Genomic DNA, 19,499 nt, shown 5'->3' with positions numbered 1-19,499 from the left:
GTTCACATCGCAAAAGCTAACTACAAAATGGCAATCATTCTTGCACGTGTTCAGTATTTATACACATGTGCAAGCCCTTGGATAGTTTCTTAAAGGTATATATACACATATATTGATCTACATCCTCCTTCTTAAAAAGACTGTCCATTATGCAAAACAATAGCAGAGCTAAGCAAGCATTACTATGTATATCAGGAATAAAACACAATATTCATGTCCAAGTTGCTTCATATCTGCTACAGGGTTTAGAGAATCGACTATATCTCATAACAACAGTTGGGACTAAATACAGCAACACGGACAGTCTGCACAACACAACTCGTATCAGGAACTTCTGGATTCATCAAAGGAATGGGAATGTCCTCTGGAATTGGAACATTGGACAACTCACTCTGAGATAAAAAGTCATTCTCACAGGCTATTTGCTGTGGTATAGGCTCAGACACCAGTCTCAAATGTTTCTGATTCCTCCTGAAAATTGCTCCTTCTAACTCTACAATGTCCGATCTCGATTCTGGACCAATATTCTTCAGGACACCAATCCGATCATCACCTTTGGATCTTTGCAACGTAACCACTTATCCTTTTAGTAATGGATTGAGCGGTTTACTGGTCTTATCATAATAGGACTTCTGGAATAGGTGCTTCCTCAACAGATTATGTTTCACTGATCTGCTGTTCTTGACACATGGAACCAACAACTGACTACTAAGTGGTAATGAGGTTCAGGTATGTCTCGACAGAAGTCTCTGAGCAGCTGAACCAAGATGTTTATCATGAGGAATATTTCTGAGATTCAAGAAAATATCACTGTCATCTCATTTTGACTTCTGAAGTAACTGTTTTGCATTTTTTACTGCGCATTCTGCCAAACCATTTGACTGTGGGTACTCTGGACTACTTGTGACATGAGCAAAGTCCCATTCTTCAGCAAATCTTTTGAACTGTTGGTTTGTAAACTGCATGCCACTGTCAGAAAACGTTGTATGGACTTCCATGCACAGCAAAATGACATTTCATCTTAGTAATGACTGTACTGGATCCTAGGTTAGGAAGCAAGTCAACCTCGAACTAATTGGAGCAAGAGTCTAACACCAAACAATGTTGACCATTCCAGTCGAAGATGTTTGTGGCTACTGTCGACCAAGGTCGTTTCGGAATCTGGTCGATTCAGTTCCTGGGTGACCACAATGCAAGACAGTAATGTACTCTGGTTGCAAGGACTTGGGAAGAATTACTTTTGCACCTTTCATAATGATACCTTTGTCAGACAAAATTTCATCTCTGTATGGAAAATAAGGTTGCAGTTCTTGAGGTAAACTAGATTGCAGTGACGACATCCTTGATTCATAAAGTGGTTGAGCCTATGTAAAACTGGATCCGTGGCTGTTTGATCTCTCAACTCATCAAGACTTGTGGAGGAAAAAATTCTCACTTCTATGACTTCGAAATCATCACCCGATTGAGAACCTTAGTTTGCCTTTCTTGTAGACAAGATTGAAATTGTACTTTTGCAATCTCAGCATCATGCGTGCAAGTCTGGCTGTACTTGAATGCATTGGCTTTTTGAAAATAGTGACTAATGGTTGGTGGTCTGTATCCATCTGGATAGGTCTACCATAAACATAATCATGGAACTTGGAAAATGCAAACAATTGCCAAAAGCTCTTTCTCAGTCTGGATATACTGCATCTTAGTTTGGGTAAGAGTTCTCAATGCAAAAGCAACAGGTTGATTTTCTCTTGTAGAATGACTGTACCAAGACCAAATTTCGAAGCATCACATGAAAGTGTAATCGGCTTGTGAACATCATAGTATCAGAGAGTTGGTGGACTAGCAATTCTCTGTTTTAGGACATCAAATGCTCTTTGGTGTTGTTCCAACCAAGACCAGGATACATCTTTACATGTCAGCTCTCTGAGTGACGCTGAAAGTTGGCTCAAGTCTGGAATGAACTTGCCTAGGTAGTTGACCATGACAAAAAACTTTGCAAGGCTTGAACATTGGCTGGACCTTGCATCTCAAGAATGGCTGTTTGCTTTGAAGGGGCTGGTTGTAGGCTTGTACTCATAAATAAATGACCAACATAAGTAACTTATTGTAACCTAAATTTGCATTTGTGTGGGTTGAGCTTATGATTCACTTGACGTGCCCTTTCTAGAACTTTTCTGAGGTTTCTGTCATGCTTGGCTTCATCACAACCTCCTACTAAAATGTCATCTACTATGATGGCACACTACAAAATGGCAGTCAGACTTACATGTGCTCAGTATTTATACACGTGTGCAAGCCCTTGGATACCTTCTTAGAGGTACATATGCATATACTGATCTACAGCACTTATCTGCCTAATCAACTCATGAAACCCAGCATCCTGATAGTCGGACATCAGTCCAACTCTTTGAAATTCAACTTCAGACTTTTTACGGCAGCTAGTTCAAAGTCATAAGCAATATGCTTTGATGCTGCTGGAAAGGAAACTTGTAGAAACCATTCTAAAATGTTGTTCCACATTACAGTCTATGCTTTGGCATACTTGATGCTCATCAGAATGAAGGCAAAGGGGAAGAGCTTATATGTTCCTCCTACCTAGATGCAGCCATGACCAGAATATAATTGCTTCCTTACAAATTCATGGATTACAGGAGTTCCATCCTCTATCCACATTTCTGATGGAGAGGTCACACATTTTCATATAGCCATGTTGCTCCTGTTTCTGGAAATTAATTCCCTGTGTTGTATGGGCCATCTCTCAGGATGTATACCTGTTATATGCAGTGGATTCTCACATTACTGCATTACAGCCTTTTGTTGTAATATATGTATGTGACACAAGCCTAAAAGATGATAGCTGTTCTGCCACGTCACCTTTCACTCAGTCACTCAATACTTCACAAGGGAAGTCCCTTGAAAGTGCAGGATGCTCATGAGCAGAGTGTTCTAGCACATGGGGATGGCTTGTCGACCTTATCACTTCATCGCCTGAGGTGGTTACTTTCGTGATGGGTCTTCCATGGCAGTGTACTGTGGGCTTGTGTTTACAACACCAGTGTCTTTTGTCTTTAATTGTCTTCTCCTGGTTGTACAGGTATCCACCAACTGTCAACATATGCCTTCCTTTTGTGACTTCACAAATGCATAACAGTTACTTATCATGCTCAGTGTCCAGTATTTCCAGATGCACTCCCTTAACTTTCTGCCATGGTGCTTCCTAAACTGACCATTGAATTTAAAAGTATTATAAGGCAAGTGCACATGTATATCACTCACACAATATGCATGTTGTCCTTTGCAAATGCGTATTATGTACGTAACCAGCCAAACACTGCAAAGCAAAGTTTTAAAAACAGGAGTTGTCAAACTGCCTATGAGCAAGACTCTCTTTTGGTGAATCTACATGTGCTAGAGAAATCTGACAGTATGGCATATAACACAAGCAGGTGAGTAGCATCTCCTACACTAATGTAATTCTACTGGTTGTTGTGTCTTTCGGGTTTTCCCGGTTAGGGGTCACCACAGCGGAACTCCGGTCCGCTAATAATTGGCAGTAGATTTTTACGTGCAGAGTTGCCAGCTCTGACGCACAACCTTCAACGAAGGTACGCCCATTTACGCATGTCTCTACACAGAAGACGCTTTAGCTGAGAATCGAACAGGTCAACGTCTTACTGTGAGGCGACAACGCTACCGCAGCACCACCACCGCAGTCTACTAATGTAATTCTACTGGTATACACCACTAAATATCACATTTATGTACGTCGTATCTGATGTTCTTTGTGAAAGCTCCAACCAAGGCAGAGGAGACACGTGGGATATATGCAAATGACCCTTTTAGGACATAGTAATTCAGCTGTATAGTTTACGAATGCTCATGACTTTTTACTTAAGTCTTTATAGCTATACTCAGGCTGCCAAAGCCAAACCCCACTTGCTGTAGATATGCATGTGAATGTAAAACTGAATCCCACAGCAATCTTAGCACAATCAAAAAATATTTTAAAGAAAACAAAGCAAATTATAAACACAACACTAACAGAATATAAAACAGCAATCTAAAAAAACTAAACTGAAATAAATTAAAATACAATGAAATACAATTACTTTAGCTTTCAAAGTACACAAGACCTTCTAGATCCAACATGAGATTGAGAGTGAAAGCTTGTGCATATGTAAAGTATCTTAAATAATCTCATTAGGCAAGTTATACTACAAACAGCAATACAGCAAAAGCAGCTTACTTTGATGGGTCATTGACTCTCAATCAAATTAACAGTTAAAGATTCAAAATAAAAACTGCTGAATATCATGCCTAAAAGCAAAAATTCTTTAGCATCCACATATGGACTTGTTTGAGAAACAATAGTAATAATGATAATAATAAATAATAACAATAACAGTAATAATAATAGTAATAATGATAATAATAACAATAATAATAGTAATAATGATAATAACAATAATAATAGTAATAGTAATAATAACAATAATAATAGTAATAATGATAACAATAATAATAGTAATAATGATAATAATAATGATAACAATAATAATAGTAATAATGATAATAATGATAATAATAATAATAATGATGATGATGATGATGATGATGATACATCCAGTGGGAAATTACCGGATGGAGTAACCTTGTCTGACCCCATCCTTCTGGTGGGAGGAGTAAGGGGGTGGGGTTCCTAGCATGAGAAATGCTAAGATATGTGGAGGACAATTAAATGGGACAGCTCTCCAGGTGTGGGTGGGTAATGTACCTTGCCCAGTAGTTCAGTACCATGTCATACTCTCAAGATGTGTAAGATATCATCCTGGAAGCTTGGGGAAGGCAGTATGACACATGTCCAAGGGGTGGATTTGCTCCTTCATGGGAGAATATGGCCAGATGTACCATTGTAGTCTGGAGGACAAAATAATATTAAAAATGTGCATCAACTATTCTGCTCAATTATTTTAACCATGCCATGGCCTAAGTACTTAAACTTATCATATTTAATTCACAATGCGTGCTCAGTACCAGTGAATCTGCGAAGCAGCTGGGTTATGACATTGAGAACTTCATCATCAGAGAGATTCTCCATGTATTCAGATTCATACCCTGCAATCCATCCACAAAGAACATGGCCAAATCTAGGAAAAGCAAAAAGAATTAGTTATTAGGAATTGTAAGTAAGAGAGAGTTAAGTACAGACCCTAGACATAAAAACAGAACGGCTCTATTTTCGACCAAAATAAATAATTCTTCACATCACCCCAATTACACTACCACCAAAGTTAAAAGACAGCCGTGGGAGCCACAGAACCAATTAGGAGTTGTCTGGCAGCAAACATGAAAAGTTCTATGGTGTGCATCTCAGTTAAGACAAGCCTACTATGTAAATATTACTAAAAAAAAAATCCCTACAGTCATTCACTGTCCAGTTTTCCTCCGTTTCACTGCCATATGGGTAATGATACTTTAGAGTGTGACAGGTATGTTATAGGGCATACTGGATGCAATGCAGAATTCTACAATAGGATGATTTCCCACATACAAATGGCAACTGTATTATCATTTAAGAATAAAAAAGAGCCTCTACAACAGTGGTGTTCAGCTCTTAAAGCTGTGCTTTGCTGACCGCCATAAAGGGGTACACAGACAAATGAAACCTTCCTTCTCTCACTCCAACTGTTCTCTATTCAGTCATCCTTAATTTCCCTGTATGATGCACATTAATATCTAATCATTAAAGTTTACTACTTTTATCCTAAATATTTTACCTTCTGTGGTTTCTTCTGTAATGTGCTTAGTTAAAGAGACCCATAAATAGTAATCTGTGATAACAGTAACATAAGCCACAACAGCTATAATGATGATTATAATAATAATAACAGTGTAGTAACATGGAGCAGAACAGATAAACTGAGTTCAGAAAGACAACTTTGTTAAGCAAATTTCTGACAAAAGAAAAGTAGTTAAACTTTGACAAGCACCTTTTAGTGTTGTTAATTTCTAGTCTCACCCTGGAGCTTAAACAGCAACTATCACCACAGAACAGCATGAGAAAGCTACAACAGTTTTAGAAGCGATAATACACTACTTATTACTTTTTGTATGTGGTGAATTATAGCTTTAACAGCTGTTACAGAGCAAAACATAGTGTTGTCGCCTCACAGTAAGACGTTGTGCTGTTCGATTCTCAGCTAGAATGTCTTCTGTGTGGAGACATGCGTGAATGGGCATACCTTCATTGAAGGTTCTGCGTCAGGGCCGGCAACTCGGCATGTAAAAATCTACTGCCAATCATTAGCGGATCGGAGTTCCGCTGTAGCGACCCCTAACCGGGAAAAGCCGAAAGACACAACAACAACAGAGCAAAACATACTTTGCTTCTGACCACTGTATGTGAGGCAGTACACTAAGTACGCAGTAGGTGTCAAGATTTACCTCTCAAATTTCACTTTTCTGCATATCCATTTCTAGAATATATAACAACTTGGTTATGAACAGACAGAATCATAATTCTCAGTAATAATAATTACAGCCCATTCTCATCTATTGTGTTGCCTGTATAAATACATTTTTTCATCATGATTACACAGAGTTCTCTAGTAATAATGTTGTTGTTGTTGTGTCTTTCGGCTTTTTCCCGGTTAGGGGTCGCCACAGCGGAACTCCGGTCTGCTAATGATTGGCAGTAGATTTTTCCGTGCCGAGTTGCCAGCTCTGACGCACAACCTTCAACGAAGGTACACCTATTCATGCATGACTCCGCACATAAGACGCTCTGAGAATCGAACAGGACAACATAAAAATCATGTTCCTGGTTTAAAACCTGTTCTTCAATGCCGAAAACAGTTACGATTGTTCTGAAACTATTAAAAAAATGAATGCTCCTACTACAAGAACTACTGAGACTCACACTTTCTGCCCATCCTACTATCTGATGGCTTTATTTCATTAATGTTGCTTCTTCAACAATTAAATTAAAATTAAGCTGAGATTACATGTTTTTATGCACTCTGCGCACATACTGTCTATCATCGGTCACCTCCATGGTTGGTCAATCCTCCTATTCACTACCCATCACTGGACAGCCATCAGGGATGGCTTAATTTTTTCCATTTAGGTTTCTCCAGCCTTGCTACACAAATCTGGTAAGACGTATGAACAGAGCCTGTGACTGGCTGACAATGACAGTCGTCCCCTCACTTCTGCAAGGAGCACTCCCTCCAGGCAGCCCTGCCCCATGCTCCTAAGGCAACAGCACCAAGGTCTCCAGTCTGCATCAGGAAGTTAGCACCACTTAGTGTGTACCTGACTAGACACACTCTCCCTTCCCCCCAAAGAAGAGGTGAGCAGGCTGTGTGCCTTCACTCCTTTCCCTCTGTGCCTGGCTTCTCCAGTGCTAGGGCTGCTAACTGGGGTTCAATCAGGAATCCATCCCCTTTGCCATGGAATCACAGTATTACACTATATTACAGGGGGGCTATGGCTTTTTTTTACTCCACAGGGCATTCAATTAAAGTGTTATAACTTGGCCATTTATTTATGTAGTTATTTATTTACATTTGTTTACCGGGAAAGTCCAACTGGACAAGCTGTCCTTTTTTCAGAGGAGGCCAGGGGAGAAAAGCTCCACAATTAATACACAAATAAAATGTACAAGGATACAATGATGGAAAAAACAGTACAAAAACACAAAATAAAAATGACTGTGTGTGTACAGGGATCTAGAATAGAAAGTACAACACTTTACAGTTTACACTGGAACCGAACCGCACATTATTTGCAGGTAATACAGGCATATTTTATACAGAATACAAAAATGAATGGTAGGATATATGTTTACAATACTTAGGGTGGCTAGATTACCTTAAAACTAGGGTTGGTAGTAGAGCACATCCATGTTCTTAATCAGAGTTGGTACAAGAGCAAATCCATGTATTAGTTAAATGGGTCTTAAGGATCTTTTTGAATTTTGTTGTACAACTGACAGTTTTTATTTCTAAGGGCAGAGTATTCCATATTTTGGCTATGTAATTAGAGTAAAGGGATTCTCCAGCAGTATTATTAGCTTTGGATATCTTTAAGATTTGCTGGTTGATTAACATTGCTGACCGCATTTTCAACTACAATGATACTGTGCATTTCTATCCTGAAAGACAAAGTCATTTCAACAAGCGAAAATCAACTATCCGGCAGAAGACAGACATTTGAAAATGACATCTGGCTATCAAGATATTTTGTCTTTCATCTGTCTGAATTGTATGTAGCTAAATTTCTTTAATATTGTGCATAATGTTATTTATAGCCTTGATATGTAAAAGCGAACATTTCAAGTCTCCTCTGTGTGGTCACTGGTTGTATGGAATTTGGATATTCGCGTTATCTCTACGTCTAACTTAATTATACACATCCATGCCTTTGTAGAAAAGGTCAAGTAATTATGCCATTTCCCTGGCCCACCCACTCACAGATCTGATGTCCATATCTTTAATGGGGTTAATTGATTATTTTAGTGGGATTGTTCAGCACTGATATGGATGTGCAAGTCTTTTTAATCAAGATGTAACATTAGTGATAGTGCTGCAGTGAAGAGAAATATATGGCAAGTGATACAAGGAAGATTGCTGTCTTTTAGACCTTTGTTGGAACAGTTCCCTAATTTGTGCTTTCATGTTTTTGTTCTTGTTGACTCCAGTCATGAATAATTGATTCAAGCATGAAGATTTTACAAATGGTCATAGTTTATATTTAATTTTGGATTAATTTTTTTGTTTCCAGTCATACATGGAGCTTATCTAATATTTTCAAACACAACGCTGAAGTGATTTATAACTTCCATTCAGCTGTTGCTTTTCTGGTGCAATTTCAATTCAGTAACTTATTTTAATTCCTTTTATTGACTTTGGCTTTTCTCTAAATCTTTGGTTTTAAGTAATTCATGTTTAAGAAATTTAAAAAAAAATAAGATTGATTGCTGTTTAGAGAATGGGTGACCTGCACATTGCCACTCTGAGTGGTTAACGAATATTCTCCAGCAGGCTGTTAAACTACAGGTAATGTCTGCTGAAAAACAAGTCCAACGCTTCTCAGCAGCAAGTTAAGTTGCCGTGGGGCTTGGATTATAACAAAGCTAACAGCTGCCATTATTTTACAATTGCTAAGCAGCACTTTTGCTGTTTAGTGAGTGAAAAATTAAATAATAAAGTGTGTGAATGAGTATATGTGTGCGTGAAAGTGAAATCAAGCAAGCCATTGTTTTACATTCACTAGGCAGCGGTTTTGCTATTTAACTCATGTAAAATTCAAAGAAACATTTAAAAGAAAGAAAAGTATGTGTGCACGCTCGTGCATGTGTTTATGTTTCTGACTGTGTGCAAGTGCATTTATGCTTGCATGTATGAAAGTGTGTATGTGCATGTGTGTTTATGTTTCTGACTGTGAGCAACTGTATGCATGCTTGCATATATGCAAGTGTGTGTGTGTGTGTGTGTGTGCACGTGAGAGAGACAGAGTGAGATTGATCAAGCAGTGGCAACAGCAGTTAAAAGGTCTGCATACCTCTCAACATCTTGGCTCAAAAAATCTGAATAAAGCCTAAAACAAAGGTGGGAGACAGGCTCAAAAATAAGAACAGATTTTAAATATTGCTCTTATAAACTTAGAAAGTTCCTAGAATAACTATTTTTTGTGTTAGCATCAGCATGCATTTTCTGAAAGAAAGTCTGAAATTCAAATGTATGTCATTATTTACTGACTTCAATCCCCAATAACTGCCAAAAACATAAATTTTATGAGTAAGGGATCTGGACTTGTTTTGAAAATCTTACATTTTGGATGTAAAATACTTCCTCCAACACCATTTACAAATTCTACAGCAAGTTTGAAACTTAAGACGGACAAACTATTTTACATCAAAAATATAAAAAAAAAAAATAGTACATTAATAAAAAAGGAAATTAAGGAAAAAAAGAAGTTATGTAGATACCATAACGTTCCATCTGCGTAATTGTACTTCATTTGTCTTCAACCTGTTGGTACCAGATCCGAGCCGGCAATTTCATGAACATCTGCTCCAAGCTCCAAACTCCTCCCCTTACCCATAATACACCTCCACTACCTTCCAACCCCCAGATCGAGTTTGCTGCCACTTGTACTGAGAACCAGACCTGAAAAAACACCTTACGCACTTAAAATTTCAGCCAAACCAGTCCATATGGTAAGGCCAGGGGGAAGGAGGGAGGGATGGTTGAAGACAAATCAAGTAGAACTACTTAGATGGAACGTTATGGTGAGTACATAACTTCTTTATCTGAAGTAGTTTACTGTATTTGATCTTCAACCTGTGGGACAGAGTCCCCAGCTACTAAACTCCTGGGTAGCCCTCAAGGAAGGATATTCCGGAGCACCGCAGATCCAAAGGATGCTCTCCTTCTAGAAATCAAATCCATTTTATAGTGAGAAATAAAGGTATGAGATGAGGACCAAGTAGCTGCAGAAAAAATATCATCCAATGAGACTCTTGATCAAAAGAACGCAGAAGTAGCCATTGACCTAGTCAAATGAGCTTTCTCCTGACCTGGAGGAGACAAACCTTCATCCTTATAGACCTGAAGGATGCACAAGGAGATCCACCTAGCGATAGTGACCTTAGAGATAGGTTTACCCAAAAAGGGTTTAGAGAAGGACACAAATAATTGATCAGATTTACGAAAGGTTCTAGTCCTGTGTAAATAGAATCGTAACGGTCTATGAATATCCAACAAGTGGAGTCTGTACTCCATTTTGTTAACAAAATTTGGAAAGAAAACAGGTAAGTTAATGGCCTGATTGATGTTAACTTGTGATGCTACCTTGGGAAGAAAGGAAGGATTGGTATGAAAGGAAATCCTGTCCTTATGGAAAATCATGTATGGAACTTAATAGACAATGCTTGCAGTTCTGAAACCCTTTTAGCAGAGGTGATAGACACTAGAAACGCTGTTTTCCAAGACAAAAACTTAAGATCCGTAGTTGTTGCAGGTCCAAATGGCTGAGCGACCAAAGCTTGAAGAAAGTACAGTTTTGTACCTACCATAAATGTAGATGTTCGAGTGCTAATACAGCTGCAGTCATAACAGATGGGTTCTCGGTCGGCCGAATTCCAAAGTCTATGTCCGGCGTCGGTTGTCGTCGCTTCTTCCCTGACGTCAGTGCGACAGGGGTATAAAAGAACCAGCCGACGCCATTTTCTTCAGTTTTTCTTGCCCCAGATGTCAGGTGCCCCCAGAAGGAAGGCAATACATAAAATTATGTAATAATGCAATGCAATATAATCAAAGACCAGTAGTTGCAAGCAAATACACCATAAAAGAATACCCCTAGAGGGGAAGGAGGGAAGGAAAAGTACAGTTTTGTACCTACCATAAATGTAGATGTTCGAAGATCCACATTGCTGCAGTCCTTACTTATGGGTAGTCATATCCTCAGTCTTTTCTTGCCCCAGATGTCAGAAGGCCCTAAAAAGAAAAGCCACAGCCCAAAAACAGGATACCTCCCAAAAACATGCCCAACAACAACCATCACCCAAACCATATTACCATGCCAAACTACAGAGGGGAAGGAGGGAGGGTAAATTGGACTGCAGCAATGTGGATCTTCGAACATCTACATTTATGGTAGGTACAAAACTGTACTATGTTCTTCATCTCACATTGCTGCAGTCCTTACTTATGGGTAGAATCCCAAAGCAGAGGTAAAGGGAGGATGGCAAAATCATAAAGCATTAGGGGCTGCCAAAATGCCCTGTAATATAGCAGAGGCAAATCCAGCCCTAGACTTAGAATAAAGAGGAAGGTGGTAATGCTTGGAAAAAGTATGTACTGAACTCCAAGTGGCTGCTTCCAAAATATCTTTGTAGCTACCCCTCTTAGAAAGGCAGTAGGAGTGGCAGTAGCTCTAGTGGAATGAGGTCTGTTTCCAGTCGGAACCTCCTTACCATGATGGGAATAACAGAAAGAAATACAAAACCCAATCCATTTAGAAATAGTTTGTTTTGAAACAGTTTTCCCTGAGAACCCAAAGCAAAAGAAACAAACAACTGCTGAGACTGCCTGAACCCCTTGGTTCTGCTCAAATAATAACGTAACTGTCTGTGAATATCCAAAGTATGCAAAATCTTCTCCCCTTTATTTTGGGGGTTTGCATAAAAAGTAGGCAAATGAATAGTTTGGTTCAAGGCCACACTAGAAACCACTTTAGGCATAAAGGAAGGATTAGTATGCAAAGATACCCTATCCTTATGAAAAATCAGGAAAGGTTCCACTGCCATAAGGGCCTGTAATTCAGAAACCCTTCTTGCAGAGGTAATGGCCAACAAAAAAGCAGTCTTCCATGATAAATACTTTAACTCGGCAGTAGCTGCAGGCTCAAAAGGTTGTAGAGTAAGTTTTTCCAACACAAAATTGAGATCCCAAGCAGGAGTAAGAGCTCTACGTGGGGGTCTTATGTTCTTTGCCCCTCTCAGAAATTGCTTAAACAAAGGATGGGAAAACAAAGGAGGGTCACAATCATAGTGAGCAGAAATGGCTGCAGCATGAACCTTTATCGAGGAGAAAGACAAACCCTTGTCCAATAACTCAGTAAGATATTGAAGAGAAACACTTAAATCAGGCTTGGAAACATCAAATTTCTTCGCTTTGCTCCAAAGAAAAAATCTCCTCCATTTATCTGCGTAAACTTTCCTTGTACTAGGCCTTCTGGCCTCCAAAATAACATTCAAAACTTGCTGTGGAAGCTGAGACCCTCCAGGGTCTAGAACAGAATATGCCAGGCTGTGAGATGCAGAGACTGAATCTTGACATTGAGGAAGTGATTGCCCTCCTGAGACAAAAGATGCGGAATCAAAGGCAGAGGCCATGGAGGCTCCCGTACTAAACTCCTCAGTAGTGGGTACCAGTGCTGTCGAGGCCAATCCGGCGCTATCAGAATCATGGATGGCTTGTCTATTCTGGCCTTCGGGAGTACTTTGGGAATGAGAGGCAGAGGTGGAAAGGCATAGACGTGAAGATTGCTCCAACTGAATGATAGAGCATCCACCTTCCAAGCTGTGGGATGAAACATTTTTGTGCAAAACCTTGGCAACTGGTAGTTTAGTGGAGAAGCGAACAGATCTATGTCTGGAGTCCCCCATAACACTGTCAACTTTTGAAACACATGAGGATCCAGTTTCCACTCGTGAGGATCCACAATTTGTCTGCTCAACACATCTGCTAAGGAGTTCTGTGCTCCTGGTAGAAACCTTGCCTGAAGATTGAGTTGTAAACTGAGAGCAGTCTCCCACAAAATCATCGCTTGTCTGCAAAGAGGGTACGAATGGGTTCCCCCTTGCTTGTTGATGTACCACATGACAGTAGTGTTGTCTGTTTGAATCAACACCTGTCCTGGGTGAAGTAAATCCCTGAAAGCCATCAATGCAAATTGAACTGCTAACATCTCCTTCGAGTTGATATGCAAATGTTGAAGTCTGACAGGCCACGTGTCTTGCACCCATTTTCCATTGAGGTGTGCTCCACAAGCCTTGTCCGAGGCATCTGTCGTTAAAATCTGACTCGCCTCTGGTCGGGTCACAGAGAGTCCCTTGTTTAGGTGACATTCCTGAGCCCACCACAAAAATTCCTTCTGAATGCAAGGTATTATTGGAATGACAGTGTCTAGATCTTGGCAGTGTTGTGTCCATACATTTTTGAGATACCATTGAAGCTTCCTCATATGCAGTTTGGCATTGGGAAGCACCAGAATACAAGATGCCATGAACCCCAAGGCTTGAAGGACTGTCCTTGCAGTCAGCCTGGACTGTAGAGACATTTGATGGAAATAAAGAGAAAGGCTTCTTTGTTTGTCCGGGGTCAAAAAAGCCATCTGGGAAGCTGTATTCAGTCTCACACCCAGAAAGCACATGTCCTGAGAGGGTACTAGACTGGACTTTGTTTCGTTCACAGAATACCCTAGGCATCTTAACACTGCCATCACATACTGTAGATGATGAAGAAGTTCGTCCTTGTGTTGTGCAATAAGCAGGCAATCGTCCAAATAAGGATAAATCTGTATTCCTCTTAACCTGAAAAAGGCTATCACTGGAGCCAGAACCTTTGTGAACACTCTGGGCGCAGTAGATAAGCCAAAGGGCAATGCAGAGAACTGATAATGTAAATTTCCAGCCCGAAAACGCAGGTACCTCCTGCAACTGGGCCTGATAGGAACATGAAGATAAGCCTCTTTGAGATCCAGAGTTACCATCCAGTGATCTTTTCCCAACAGAGGTAAAAGCTGCTGTAACGTCAGCATTTTGAACTTTGGAATGTCCAGATAAGTGTTGAGGATAGATAAATCCAAAATTGGTCTCCACGTGTTCCCTTTCTTTGGTACTAGAAACAGGCGAGAATAAAATCCTAGTCCCACTTCTGACAGAGGAACTGGCTGAATAGCTCCCATTTGAAGAAGTAAAGAAATCTGCTTGTGAGCCTCTATCCTTTGCTGAGGAGGAACGTCTGGCATGCCTTTGAAAGGAGGCAATGTATGGAAATAAAACTTGTAGCCTCGGTTTATAATGTCCAATACCCATTTGTCCTGGGTGACTAACAGCCAGTTTTGCTTGAAGAGTGCTAACTTTCCTCCCAAAGGAGCTGCCAGGCAAGAAGAATCTGGCAGCTGAAAATGCAGGTCATTGGGCCTGTTTACGAAAGGACTGGCCCCTGCCCTCACCTGCAGATTGTGCAGGCGAAGTCCAAGTTCTAGGCCTGAAAGTACTGTGAGCTCTGCCCCTGCCACGTCTAGATCTACCCCTAGAGTGAGAATCAGAAGAAGGGTAGGTCCACCCCTTAGTAGGCCAATTTCTACTAAACTTTGGAGGTTGCACCTGCAAAAAATCCTTAACAGTCTGCATAGACTTAGCCTTGTCTTCCATTTTCTTCAAAACCGACTCCACAGGGGGACCAAACAAAACTTCAAACTGTAAAGGGGCATCCAGAATTCTAGTTTTAACATGCTCGGACAAATTCTGATCCTTAAGCCAGGCGTGCCTGCGAAGAACTGAACCAGTGGCAGCCACCCTAGAAGAGGCCTGCACAGCATCAAAACCACACTGCAAAGAATGCTTACCCACCTGTTCAGAGACATGTACTAAATCCTGCAATTCTTTACACTCTATGCCCTCTGCCAAAGCATTCTGATACTTCAACATATGAAACTGGCAATTTAAAGCCCTCATTGCTAAAGTAGACGAGGTATACACCTTCTTACCCCATCTATCCAAAGCTCTAGCTTCCTTATCTAGAGGAACCGGATTCTTTACAACAGAGGCTCTAACACCCTTAGGCCCCTGACTAATAGTTTCTGGGTCCGCTCTAGGACTCTTATACAGATATTTATGAGCCTCAGGCACCCTGTAATATCTGTCCGGTTTAACTGGCGCAGGAGGCAAAGAATCTGGATTAAGGGAAGCCTCCGAGAAAACATCTTGAACAACATCCAAAACAGGAGGAATAGCCAAGGGTCTATGCTGTGGTAAAAACAAGAATTCCCTAAGCCTCTTCCTTGTATCAGAGAAATCCTGTCCTTCCCACTTAAAATGCTCCCTCATGGAATGCAAAGTTTCTGAAAATGAAAAATCCTCTGGAGGAGAAGCAGAAGGAGTGGAATCCTCTGCATCAGAATCCGAATAAGGAGGAAAATCTAGAATATCTTCAGCAGAAGACTCTGAGTCATCAGAGGCCTGATCCAAACTTTCCAACTCTGGCTCCACCCTGGGCCTCTTATCAGGAGGGGGCATAGAACCTCTAATTAAAGTAATCAAATCTTCTGCCATTTTAAGCATGTACTTTTTAGGCACAGACCCAGAAGTACCTGGAGGGACACCAGAGGAAGGCAAAACAGACCTGCCCTTAGAAGAAGCCTTGGTAATAGAAGCAGAAGGCCTAACCACCTTAGGCATAGAAGGGAGAACAGTAACTTGAGAAGCCCCTTCAGCCTGACCTGACTCCTGGGAGGCCACATCCTGCAAAATCAAAGTTTCCCCCTGAGACTCAACAGAAACTTCAGCCGGAGCCCCCTGCTCAACTGTAGCTTCTGCAGGACCGGCGTCCGAAACGGACGAATCAACCTGTCTAGGTTTCAAGGATTTGTCTTTGCGCTTCTTCGTGGAAGCGGGCGTTGGAGGATCCGACGGCATATTATAATTACACCGCTTACCAAAGACTAACCTAGCACAATCTAACCTTCTTTTTATAGTGCGCTTATTAAACCTAGCACAAAACCGACACCCGACTATGTCGTGGTCCGGTCCCAAACAAGGAATGCAAAGAGAGTGATAATCCCTATGCGGTATCTGTTTCCCACAAGAAATACAATTATTCACTTTTTCTGACATCCGGAATTAACTGAGGCAAGAAAAAACAAAAAGATTCCCCAACGGGGTACTTAGCCCAACTTGGTTTCAGTCTGAAACTCAGAATTCGAAAATTTCAGAACGCCGAACGGCACTCGCAACGCTGCTTCTGCATCGGACCATGCGGCAAAAAAGACTGAGGATATGACGTCGGTCATGCGCTTTTATACCCTGACGCTCTGATGTCAGTTCTGAGCGCCATGACCGACGTCAGCCTAATACTTGGTATTCGGGCCGACCGAGGACAGCGGACTACCCATAAGTAAGGACTGCAGCAATGTGAGATGAAGAACATCCTGGACTGCAGCTGTATTAGCACTCGAACATCTACATTTATGGTAGGTACAAAACTGTATTATGTTCATCGTGCATACAGCTGCAGTCATAACAGATGGGTAGAATCCCAAAGCTAAGAAAGGGGTGGTAGGCACTAGGTGGAGCCAAAATGCCCTGCAAGACTGCAGTGGCAAAGCCTGCTCTAGATTTGGAGTATAATGGTAGGTTGTAGTGCTTGGAGAAGGTATGTACAGAACTCCAAGTGGCTGCTTCTAAAATATCACCAGTTGAAACCAATGGAAACAACTTCCGACAATTTATTAACGGTTAAAAGTTAAGACAAAAAAATATACATGCGCGCTTTCGTTTGGCCTAACGAAAGCGCTCATGTATATTTTTTTTGTCTTAACTTTTAACTGTTAATAAATTGTCGGAAGTTGTTTCCATTGGTTTCAACTGGTGGTGTATCCTCTGTGTTTCCAGCCCCATTGTGCTTTTTTGGATTTTTGGAGTTTACTTTGAAGATTTTTGTTGGTTGCTTCTAAAATATCCTTGGTAGGAACTCCTCTGAGGAAGGCTGCAGAGGTGGCTGTGGCCCTGGTAGAATGAGTTCTAATGCCTGTAGGTACAGTTTTGCCATGAAAGGAATAGCAAAAGCGTATGCAGTGGGCTATCCATTTTGAGATTGTCTGTTTGGATATTGACTTTCCTTGAGCTCCTACCGCATAGGCCACAAAAAGCTGTTCTGATTTTCTGAAAGGTTTTGTTCTGTCCAGATAACAACGCAGTTGTCTGTGGATGTCCAAGGAATGCAGTAATCTCTCCTCTTTGTTTTGAGGATTAGGATAAAAAGTAGGTAAATGTATGGCCTGATTTAAAGCTACCCTGGATACCACTTTAGGCATAAAGGACGGGTTGGTACGTAATGAAACTCTGTCCTGATGGAAGATGATAAAAGGCTGGACAGCCATAAGAGCCTGTAGTTCTGAAACTCTATGAGCTGAAGTGATAGCCAGAAGGAAAGCTGTTTTCCAGGACAAATATTGAAAATCTGATGAGGCAGCTGGCTCAAAAGGAGGCAAAGTCAGTTTTTCCAAAATGAAATTAAGATCCCAAGCAGGTATTGGTTGTTTTCTTGGAGGTCTTAAATTCTTAGCCCCTCTGAGGAACTGTCTTAATAGAGGGTGAGAGAATAAAGGTGGATCAGTGTTGTATTCTGCAGAAATGGCTGAGGCATGGATTTTGATGGAGGAGAACGAAAGTCCACTGCTTAGCAGTTCAGCCAAATATTGTAGTATTTGAGGTAAATTCAGTTTTCCAGGGCACTGGCCCTTTTTCTCATTCCAAACACAAAAACGTTTCCATTTTGCAGAGTAAGCTTTTCTAGTTGATGGCCTTCTGACCTCCAAAATGACATCCTGCACCTCCTTGGAGAGCAGGGCCTGCTGCGATGCTAAGGAATCTTCCATGCGGCTAGACTGAGTGTTTTCAGCTGACTGTGAAGAGTTTTGAAGCTGTGCTGAGTCAGAAGAAGAGGCATTAGAGGCAGGGTCCATGGTGGGGAATGAGTCAGACTCCTCAGGAGTGGGTACCAGTGTTGCCTTGGCCAGTCCGGAGCAATGAGGATCATCTTTGGTCTGTCTGCTCTGGTCTTCAATAGGACTTTGGGCAGCAGAGGAAGAGGTGGGAAGGCATAAACTGTCATTGATGTCCAACTGAAAGAGAGAGCATCCACTCTCCAGGCCTTTGGATGGAAGATCCTTGAGCAGAATTTTGTCAATTGATGATTTTTGTGAGAGGCAAAGAGATCTATGTCTGGCCTTCCCCATTCTTGGATTATTTCTGTAAAAACTTTTGGATGCGACTTCCATTCGTGTGGATCTGTCATATTCCTGCTTAGGTTGTCTGCCTGCGTGTTTTCCTTGCCTGGCAAGTACTGTGCTTGTAGTTCCATTTGTAAGTCCATGGCCATGTTCCAAAGTGACATGGCCAGTCTGCATAGGGGATAAGAATGTGTTCCTCCCTGCTTGTTTATGTACCACATAACTGTGGTGTTGTCTGTTCTTATCAATAGCTGACATGGTTGTAGAAGGTCCTTGAAAGCTATAATAGCATTTATCACTGCTAGCATTTCTTTTTGATTGATGTGAAGGTGCTTTTCTTTTTGGGTCCATTTGCCCTGAATGCACCGGTCTGTCATGTGCGCCCCCCAGGCGTAGTCCGAGGCGTCTGTTGTGATGACTTGATTTGCTTGAGGCTTGCTGAATGGAAGACCTGTGTTTGTTTGGCATGCTTGAGCCCAACACAGAAATTCCTTTTGCAGGCATGGAATTAATGGTATTATTGTTTCCAAACTGCGGCTGTGTTGAGGCCATATGTTTTTTAGGTACCATTGTAGTTTTCTCATATGCAGCTTTGCACATGGGATTAGTAAGATGCAAGATGCCATGAATCCCAGAGCTTGCAGGATTTTCCTTGCAGTCAGCCTGGTGCAATTTGCTAGTGTTCTGAAATATTGAATTAGTTGCCCCTGCTTCTCTGGTGTGAGGTAGGCCATCTGGGTGTTTGTGTCCAAATTGGCACCCAAGAAAATTATCTTCCGAGAGGGTATTAGTCTTGATTTCTCTTTGTTGACTGTGTATCCTAGAGAGTTTAATAATATTATTACATAAGCCAGATGTTTCAGAAGAATGTGCTTGCTGTCCGCTTGGATCAGGCAGTCGTCCAGATAAGGGTATATTTGTATCCCTTGAAGTCTGCAGTAGGCAATTACTGATGCCAGGCATTTCGTGAATACTCTGGG

At 41.1% G+C, this 19,499-nt stretch overlaps 1 protein-coding gene across 4 annotated transcripts in view; it reads right to left on the bottom strand.

Annotated features, from left to right (window-relative positions):
* LOC122789462 (peroxisomal N(1)-acetyl-spermine/spermidine oxidase-like) overlaps positions 1 to 19,499 on the bottom strand; it is a 553,705-nt gene that overhangs the window by 90,441 nt on the left and 443,765 nt on the right. For all 4 annotated transcript variants that reach the window (XM_044056941.1, XM_044056942.1, XM_044056943.1 and 1 more), the window contains exon 6: positions 5,029 to 5,141. In XM_044056941.1, the coding sequence (XP_043912876.1) occupies positions 5,029 to 5,141 (113 nt within the window). The remainder of the gene's footprint in view (positions 1 to 5,028; positions 5,142 to 19,499) is intronic.

Source organism: Protopterus annectens, chromosome 14.part0 (assembly GCF_019279795.1).
Source record: "Protopterus annectens isolate FY-2018-M chromosome 14.part0, PAN1.0, whole genome shotgun sequence".
Lineage (NCBI taxonomy): Eukaryota > Metazoa > Chordata > Ceratodontiformes > Protopteridae > Protopterus > Protopterus annectens.
This window is presented reverse-complemented; position numbering and strand designations above follow the sequence as displayed.